General features: G+C 35.6%; 1 protein-coding gene across 1 annotated transcript in view; it reads left to right on the forward strand.

Moving 5' to 3' along the window:
• The first annotated feature begins 489 nt into the window (after positions 1 to 489).
• Positions 490 to 9,787, forward strand: part of LOC139736523 (uncharacterized) — a 23,837-nt gene continuing 14,539 nt past the window's right edge. Inside the window, exons 1-7 of the mRNA XM_071647273.1 lie at positions 490 to 607; positions 1,380 to 1,439; positions 1,618 to 1,954; positions 3,363 to 3,674; positions 4,199 to 4,468; positions 4,951 to 5,022; positions 8,659 to 8,790. Of these exons, the coding sequence (XP_071503374.1) occupies positions 1,389 to 1,439; positions 1,618 to 1,954; positions 3,363 to 3,674; positions 4,199 to 4,468; positions 4,951 to 5,022; positions 8,659 to 8,790 (1,174 nt within the window). The 5' untranslated portion in view covers positions 490 to 607; positions 1,380 to 1,388. The remainder of the gene's footprint in view (positions 608 to 1,379; positions 1,440 to 1,617; positions 1,955 to 3,362; positions 3,675 to 4,198; positions 4,469 to 4,950; positions 5,023 to 8,658; positions 8,791 to 9,787) is intronic.

Raw genomic sequence — 9,787 nt, forward strand, 5'->3', positions numbered from 1 at the left:
CTCGGGTAAGACTGTCGTCACGGGGCGGGGGTATTAATCACCTTAAGTGATATTTCTAGTTTCATTTCTTCTAAGAATCAATTCAATTCTATTCTATTCAATTCAATTCCATTCAAGTAAACTCAATTCATTTATTTTCATTCTATTTTCCAACAAAACGTAAAACAGAATAAATCAGGAATTATATCATAAGCATACATTCAACTGTGCGAAAGATGATAAAGATTTGTATGCCTACTGGGAAAAGTATTATTTAAAGGGGAAATAAGAATTAAGAGGCTAACTAAAAATCATGCTTGTTTACTGTGAACCACTATAACTTTATTATGAGGAAACATAATAACACAAGTATGTATTTAACCCTTTTTTTAATGGTACCATGCCTCCCGATGAAAGCACTGTGTCGCTCGTCGTCGTGAGAGGGCGGTGTCGTGACTACTACACTGGATGTTTCAATAGGTTTGTCAGTGTTCAGCTTGCTGAGCCTCAGAGCGTGTCTTGTTTTCCCGTTGATTGTTATGTTTCATTTAACTACTGTGCATGTGAAGAAAGCGGGCCGATCTATCCAGTGGGATACTCTCACAACAATTATAATAAGTCATCAAAGGTAAGTTATATCTTTCTACAACGTCCTACTATGTCTGATACTCTAAAGGACAATGGTATTGGAAATTCCACACTGTAACGTTTGGTTCAAAGTCTTTTGGCCCGTGTATCTATAAACGGCTAGAGTAATGGTGACTCAGTATTGTTGGATCGTACGATGTAGAATACTGTTAATGATTATTTGTGTATACAAAATTTCCTATTAAAATGGTGAAATGACACGGAGCAACGCAAGTGCCAGAAAATCTTGCATCAGAAACGTCAATGAACTCCATATACATCTTCACTAACACGTCGAGTTCTATCCACAGCTTCTTTCCATTTTTACAAAGAAAAAAAAGAAAGAAAGGAAGCAGTGTGTCTATGTCCTATGGTCAACCTGATAACACGCTATTATAAAACAACGCAAAATAAAAGTATTAACGTAGATGTTTGCAAATATTAAAGCAAACAAACAAAAGATTCAGTACATACATTTTTTTTTTGCCGATTCTACAAGATGTTAGAAAGTTTTTCACTTTCTTATTATCATCTTGTATTCTGATGTTATTGATTCCCATGATTACAAATTAAGTCAAAATAATGTAGACTTAACTCTCTCTCTCTCTCTCTCTCTCTCCAAGACACAATGCATTTTTTACCGCCTCCAAGATAAGGAAACATGATAACACAATATGCAACTGCAGTGGCAATGCACAAGTTATGACGACTTCAAACGTTTAAACGCACGCCCGTTTTTTTTCTTCTATTTCCCCTTTTTTCTCTTGAAACAGAATACAACAATGACAGCACATCACCTCTATGTTTCTGTTGCAGCGATGATTATGCACGGCGTGAGTATCACGATGTAATTTAGAAATTCACAAGTAGGCTGCATATCGTAATGTTTTGCGTGGATTTTACACGGACACTGTCTGACTATCGCCAGCATAAGCATACACTTTAACACCAACGTTTGAGACATTCTCTCTCTCTCTCTCTTCCCCTCCCCCTCTCTTACTCTACTTGCAGTATATTATGATGGTAGCACATGGTCAGACGCTGAATGGTCCATCATCAATGGCAGTGGAACGTGGAACTGATACAGTCTTGAGATGTACAGTGACAAGAGGGACAACACCACTTTTCATCTGGAGTGATATTTCAGTTACCCCTGCTTTCCTCATGTTCAGTGGAGGGATCCCACTAGATACATCTAATCCAAAATATACTGACTTCAGTGTAGTAGAGGATACCACCTCATCTATACTGACAATCACTGCTACACAGATTGCAGAGGAAGGGAGTTATGTTTGCCAGGCTTCAGGATTGGGGAATCCTGCACCAGCAGCAGAAGTTACTGTTGAGGGTGAGTTTACTATAGCATTCAGATTAAAAAAAAAATGACTGATTTATTATTGCCCTTGATAGGACCCCATCATGTTCCAATTTCTACTTAGTTATTGCATATGTATTGATGCTACTATTGAATTTGAAATGAGTGAATAACGAATAAGAAACGAGGAATAACGGATCGGAATTTAAAGAGAATACAAGTCATCTGAATATGACATCACACTCGGATGCAAACACATATCGTTTTCTTACCGGTGCAGTGAAGATTCCTATATTATAGGCCTATGCCTACAATTAGGCCTATTACCGGATGTCTCGACATGTCTTGAGAAATCCTCGAAAAAAAAAAAACAGAGGAAGAAAAAAAGCAAACAAATTAAGTAAGAATTAACAGCACGTTAATATAATATATCAACCAAATGGAGAAAGGAAAGTTGTTAGCAGTATAACATGGACAAAGAGAGGGATGTCAACCAATCAAGGAAGCAATCAATGAAAATACCGGCTGGGATGGCGCGTATGCCTGAACCTTTGTGTGGTCTTCGATGGCTTTTCAATTTTGTATTTTATAGCATGCATAAACAGGAGTAATATCGTGTACAATGGTCATCCATTTCAAAGCAATTACTCCTGTAACATGATTTATCTATCATTGCATAAAGTATCAAGTGTTGGGCAAGCAAGTGAAACAAGATTACATGATGTTTAACCCGGCCGTATTTAAATAAAGCAAGCAAGCAAACAAACAAACAAACAAACAAACAAAACATTTCCTAACAGTTTCTGTAGTCGTTGTACGTGCTAAACAGAATATTCGCAGATTGCTTTCTTGTAATCAGATAACATACAGAGAAACTGAAAAACCTAATCACCTATTCTTCCAAGACATATGCGACACATTTGCCTGATCCTCATGTCCAATGATATAATGAGATATGTTTTCAGGCTAATTGTGCAACCATACATATTATTTCAGAGTTTTTCAAGCCCAAATACACCGGTATTTGTCTTTCACTGCACCGTAAGCAAGTAGAGCAGATTTAGAACTGACGGCTTAATTTTTTTTTTTAAGATCGAAATATGAGGAGTAAATACTCCTACTCTCCAGTTATCTTGAGAATGTTTCATTTGAGTTTCTTTGACAACACAATTTCCGTTATTCTCATAATTGTCTTCTGAAACAATCGCAGTATACAAGGGATGCCACATTGAAGTGTTCTTTACGAGGCAAAAAGAACAAAAAGGTACCACTGAGGATAGACACTTTAATCACAAAGCAGACACTATTTATTTTCTGGTTATTGTTTATCAGGCTTTATGTGTGTGTGTGTGTGTGTGTGTGTGTGTGTGACTGTGTGCGTCTCCTTGTGATTGCTTCTGAAATAACATTTGTGTATGTTTGTCTTTCAAATCTATAACAGTGGCACCAACTTTATATCTAATGCTGAATTCTACTCTGATCGCTGGAGAAACATACGAGGCAGTCTGCATAGCTGATGGAAGCCGACCAACGTTAGATATTATTTGGTATCTTGGTAACGTACAACAGACTACTGGGATAGTAACAACAAACGCCCCAAATGCTGTTGATTCAGAACTTACTGATACAACAAGTACGCTAACCTTCATACCAACAAAGGACAATTACAGGCAATCTCTACGATGTGAGACCACTGGACATCAATTGACCAGGCTTAACCAGCAAGACAGCATCTCTTCTCTCAATGTGCACTGTAAGTAAAAACGTGATATGAATATTTTTGTTATGATTATTATTCATTTTTTCTCCTTATAACTTCGTCTTGTTTTCCCTTCTCACTTTAAGAAAATGTATATAATGTTAGATAATAATCGTTGCATTGTAACAACCCCCTCCCCATTGTTTCTACAATGCAGTTTGCAGTCGCGATTAACACCGACAGCCAGGAGCCACTTCCAATGAAGACAAACAATTCAAAAAGATTAATCTTATCTTAATTCCTGCTCCGATTTTCTGGGATCTTATAAAAACATTATCTTTATCTTTTTAACTGACTTTTTCATTGAAGAACTTGAAATGCTCATTATCGTGTGTTATTATTAATCATGGATATTCACTTTTCACAAATTAACTGAAGGTAAGCGACGAAAGACCCCCAACAAAACAGTATTTACATAATCTTCGAAAAAGGAAATGGTTTATTTGATATGTGAGTGAATACATTGTACGCTAAATCTGTCAAGATGATTAATAGAGAAAATTGTATTTACCTTGCAGACCCACCTGATGCTGATATCATGACAGTTGACTTCAGTGAGGATACCTCTACCACGATGCTCACTGTGACGTGCACCATCCAGTCAGCTGACCAGCCAAACCCATCTGTCAATATGTACTACATTTATGAAAATGTCACTGACAACCCATCTCCTGTCGCAACAACTCCAACTTTCGACAGGGTAACGCCTGACTTTGAAACAGAGTATCTCTGTGTTGGTGGAAACTATCTTGGAAACACCACAGCTACAAGAAGTTTTGTTCCAGGAAGTAAGTAGGCCTACGTTGAAGCCATCATTAGAACTGAAAACACAAGCATCGCTGACAATATTAGGCAAAGAAAATAATTAGAACGCACAACACATAACATTTAATGGATGAGATAGCAGAGAAACATAAGAAAATTGACTAATAATTCGTCGGGCATGAACATACCAGGCACAATTTAAACAGTATAGTGGAACGAGTGACATTGGTATTTTGGTAGAGTATTCGGACAGACAATTTTACAGAATTTACCTTTTTGACTTCTTTTCAATATCAAAGTAAGACTAAAATATCCAGTTTCTTTTAGGTTTGCATAGTGACTAGTGTGTGTGTGTGTGTGTGTGTGTGTGTGTGTTTAAGTGTCTTTGTGTGTGAATATGAATTGTACTGACATGTAGCACGTCAGAGTTTGTCAGCATGAACAAATACATTATACATAAACCTGTCGTTTCTATGTTGATTCTCATCACCACTGACTCATTTAGATTGGGCTACAACATTAGCTCCGATCACGGGAGGGGAAACGTCAATTTCAGTGTCTTCAGAAACACCAACAGGTAGGATTGTCGTTGTTAATATTGTTTGCCATTGATTTGTTTGTGTATTTGCATTGATTATGAAACAGGATCCTCTTCAAAATTATTATTCAATAATTAGATATAGGGAGATGTAATAATTCTAAAATGATAAAATATTTGCTTTGTGAACGTCTGCTTATGTTTGATTTCATATTCATTCTATTGATAATTCATATTCAAATGATATAACATATTTTCATCACGCTAATGTAAAATGCATGGGGATGGCATGTTTAAAATTACATTTTAGAAGCGAGTTACTAGTGACATTACTGATTCATATGTAATGCTCCATATTAGACTGGAAAGTAGAGAAGAAGTCCAGTTTGAAATCCTTGTTTTAATCTTTAAAACCTGTCGCTTCTATGTGTATTCTTAACACCAATATATTTAGCTGGTAGGCATACAACATTCGAAACGTCGATTTTAATGTCTTCGGAATCACCAACAGGTAGGATTGTCGTTGTAACTATTCTTTATCTTTTGCCAGTGTATTTGTAGTGAATATGAAATAGGATCCTTTTCAAACTTACACTTTTATAATTAGATAGAGGAAGAGATACAATAATATTTCTGCAATGATAAATCATTCGCCTTGTGATTTTCCATTTATGTATCATTCCATGTTCAAGGATTGTTAATTCATGTTCAAATAATGTAGGATTTTTTTTTATCATGCTAATGTAATATGCAAGAAGATGGTAAGTTTAGATTACATTTTAGAAGCGAGTCATATGTAACCGGTAAAAACATTACTGATTTGTATATAACGTTTTATATCAGACTGGAACGTAAAGAAGTCCGATTTTAAGTCATTATTTTAATCGCTGATTAGGAAAATACCAAGCAGGGACTTGCCCAATATTGTGGCCTTTATCTTGCTATGATGCACCCCGAAGTGAATAGTTCTTTTGGAGCACCTCTGTCCATGGGTTTTACAAGAAACTCTCAAGCCAAGGTTTATTTGTATAAAAGATATAAAGCACTATTTGTCTTTCACATGTTTTAAAACTTAAGATCATATTGATCAACGAGAGTGGCAATTTTTTCGCATGCGGAGAGCGTTCAGATAATTACGCATTTTGTTCAAGTGGTCATCACTAACAATAGCTGATGTCTTTTTTTTTTTGATAAATATTTTAATTACATGAAGTAGTTGCAATTGTTCAGTTGCTGTTAAGGGCTTGTACTCTGAAATCAAAATGTATTAAAAATAATGAAAGCAGCTGAAAACACCTGGGATACGGCACCATTTTATATACGTTCCTGATATTTCACCATAGGATAATAGCTATTTCCATAGCAACTGGTTGACAAATTGCTCGAAATCCACGTAAATGTAGGGCAATTTGTCAATCAGTTGCATTGAAACATCTCGACGGAAGCATTTAATGACCTATTTCCATAGTTCCAATGTTTGATTGTTCACACTCAAGTAGTTCAAATAATAGTCTAATGACTTTGTCATGTTTGTGGAGATTTATAAGCCGCTGTCAGGCTGTAAAACACGAGTGGTATATCAGACTGTTACTGTGTAACAAATTGTTCCTTTTGTTTACTCTCTCGCTCTTCTTGTCTCCCTCCCTATCTCTCTCCATCTCTCTCTCCCTGCCTCTCTCTCCCTCTCTATTTCAAGGGAAACGTACTTCTTGTGAGTGGGGTTTTCCCTGTTACTTAGCCATTAGCTATTTTGTCCAAACTATCATACTCGGCCCCAAATAGGCGGACAATCACTAGGCCTATGATAAAACGTACAAGAACGATCACTGTTGTATGACTGTCATGCTAATAACATCAAGATAATGCCCATTATAATCGATTGTATGTTCGAGGGCCAGCACTTTAAAAAACGCTTGCTACAAATGACTCCTTCTTTACATTTATCAAACATTTTCTCTAGAGAAACCACATCTAAAGGTATACTCATTAATGACTTGAATTTGAACGATCTGACATCCAAGACAATTACATCTTTAAGATCATTTTTTGATAACTCAAATATAAATTTCATCGCAATAAAATGCATAGACCAATTCAAGAAAATCGTTCGAGCATACAATAGACTCTATATAAATTGTAGTTCTTTCTAAGTCTCACTTTTATTCTTGATCAAAATGACATCAAAGCTAAATTTGTTTTGTGAGTACGTTAATAAGGCACATCCACGATATTCTGAACAGGAAGAGATTATAGCAAAAATTAATCTAAAAAACTAACCGCAAGGAAGTCCCTCGAGGCGTACTTATTACAAGCCAAAGTGGCACCATTATGTCGAGTGAAGAGGTAAGCAATTGGCACAATGTTTGCACACTTCTCGCCATCAGGAAGTTCTCTCTCTAAAAAATCATATCAGGTTCGATAGTTACAGGGTTCACATAATCTCGACGAAACATAAAATTCAGATCACATGTGTGCTGATACCAAGGGTAAAGTCCGTTCTGAAATGATTCTCGAGAGCTTTGTAAGCATGTGCGAAGGCGAGGATGATATAGAGTTTTCAGTTAAAGAAGGAAAAAAAAAATCAGTTCCTGAATATCAGTGATTCAACTGAATTTCGTTGTTGTATCGTTGCTTACAGTCGACTTGTTTTCTAAAAAAAAACAAAAAAAAACAAAAACAAGGTGCATGACTGTTTTTATCAAGCACAAACCTTGGACTTTCACCTCATTGCCTAGTGCGGGCATTATACCTACTTAACAAACCACAAAGTGAATATGAAATAATTCGCTCTCATGTGACATAAATGCCAACGTATTAACGTGGGCCTATAACGGACACATCAGGAATTATTATATAGCGCCCTTTTTGCCTAGTTGTTTTAACTGCGTAGAAAGGGGCGCTAAACAGATATCGCTGTGTATGCCGTGGCGTTGCAGTCTGGTTCAGTGGTTGTGACCGAGTATCAGGTCACCAATTTGACTGACCATCCCTTCTGCAGATTTGTTTGTTTGCATGTTTTGTTTTATTCGTTCCTTTTTTTTCAAGTCACACTAACAGGAGAATTGCACATTTTGACAATAACATTACACGACGGATAAGGCTTAGCACGCTGCCGTACAAAGTAACTCCAAAACACATTTACGTTATGAGCATAAAAGTAGGCCTTTTCCATCTCAACGACATGTAGCATAATAACACAAAAATTCAGAAGGAAATCTTGAAAATGACAGTTGTGAATTAACTACGAAATGATCGAATATTCATTCAGAATATGTTATGCCGATGACATAACCAAAACTGAGAAAAAGAGAAAACTGATTTGAGCATTCTGTATTTCTAGAAATTGATTTATATTAAAAAAAAAACAGGAAAAAGTGATCATAAGCAGCTGCTTGACATGGATCGAGACCTCGGGGTTAAAATAGAAATTAAATTGACTTACATAACTATGTAAGAAACATGTCTACACCAATAATTCACTAGCAATTCACTAATGCAAGAGTAACAACTGTTGAGCAAGTATATATACTGAAACGTAAAGAAATTGTTAACATTTCTATTTTTCGGAATGGAATTGTACATTCAAAGCATCAGCGTTAATGATGGCGGCAACGCATTATCATCACTGTCTTACTATTACAGTCGTTTTTATGAAATTATGTTTGTAATCTATAGATGGCGCGTGCCCTTGTAGCTGTCCATCGTCTGGTATGGTAGCTGCAGTGTCAATCATGGCTGTACTGCTTGCTGTTTCCATAACAGTAAATGTTCTACAATTCTACAAACAGAGCAGAGCGTCCAGTCAAGGTTGGTATGAATGGTTTGTTATGTGGATTCATCACGTATTGTTGTTATTAGTATTATTATAAATGAAATGAAATGAAATTAGTAGTATCATTATCAGTATTGTTAGAATAATCATTGTTATTGTCAAAATTATTATATCATTATTACTTTCTATCATCTTCATTTAGATTATATATATATATATGTATATATATATATATATATATATATTTATATATATTTCTTTATTCATTTATCATTCCTTTCATAGAAAATTGATAAGTCTGGGTATCTAGGGGCAGCTCTGGGTCCAGCCTGTTGAATATTTTCAAACGTACTTTTTAAACGGCACACTTTGTTAATCGCTTTGTAAATCAAAATTACTTTAGTAAACATGTTATGTTTAATGACAAGGAAAAAATCTTTGCAATGACAAACCATGATATAATACTTCTACAGTATGTATATGTTCTGATGTGTATATAGGTGTACGTATTTCTGCATAATCCATTGTTTTTCCCCTGTACATAAATATTCGGAATAAGATAGAAATGTGTATGATATTTATAGGTTTTCCAGACCAATTTCGCACTTTTGTCAGTCCAATGATAGAAGGTTCATTCAATTAAGCAAAACCCCTCGTTATTGCACAATCGGTCTTTCAAAGTTGCAACTTGTACGTTCAATTTAGCATTTCGATCAATGAAATTTGCAGGTGTGGCTTTCGAATTCGTGAAAAGGGCATATAAATTGACTGGTACTCTACGTTCATTCAAATTCGCCATCACTCACCAAAAAAACAAAAAAAAAACAAAAAAAAGAGGGTATTGGGGTCATTTAATATCGCGAATGGGCAGTCAAATTATAAACATTTTCATTCAAATTTACGCCATTTAATTCTTTTTTGAAAAGGTAGAAACATTTAAACTTGTATTTCTGTGTGACTTGTTGTTTCATCCACACAATGTTAAGCATTGAGATTATCATATTTTTGAGCCTATACATCTATAACTCGAGT

This window comes from Diadema antillarum, unplaced genomic scaffold, assembly GCF_040938485.1.
Source record: "Diadema antillarum isolate AM-2024a unplaced genomic scaffold, OU_Dant_1.0 seq00000651_RagTag, whole genome shotgun sequence".
Classification (NCBI taxonomy): Eukaryota; Metazoa; Echinodermata; class Echinoidea; order Diadematoida; family Diadematidae; genus Diadema; species Diadema antillarum.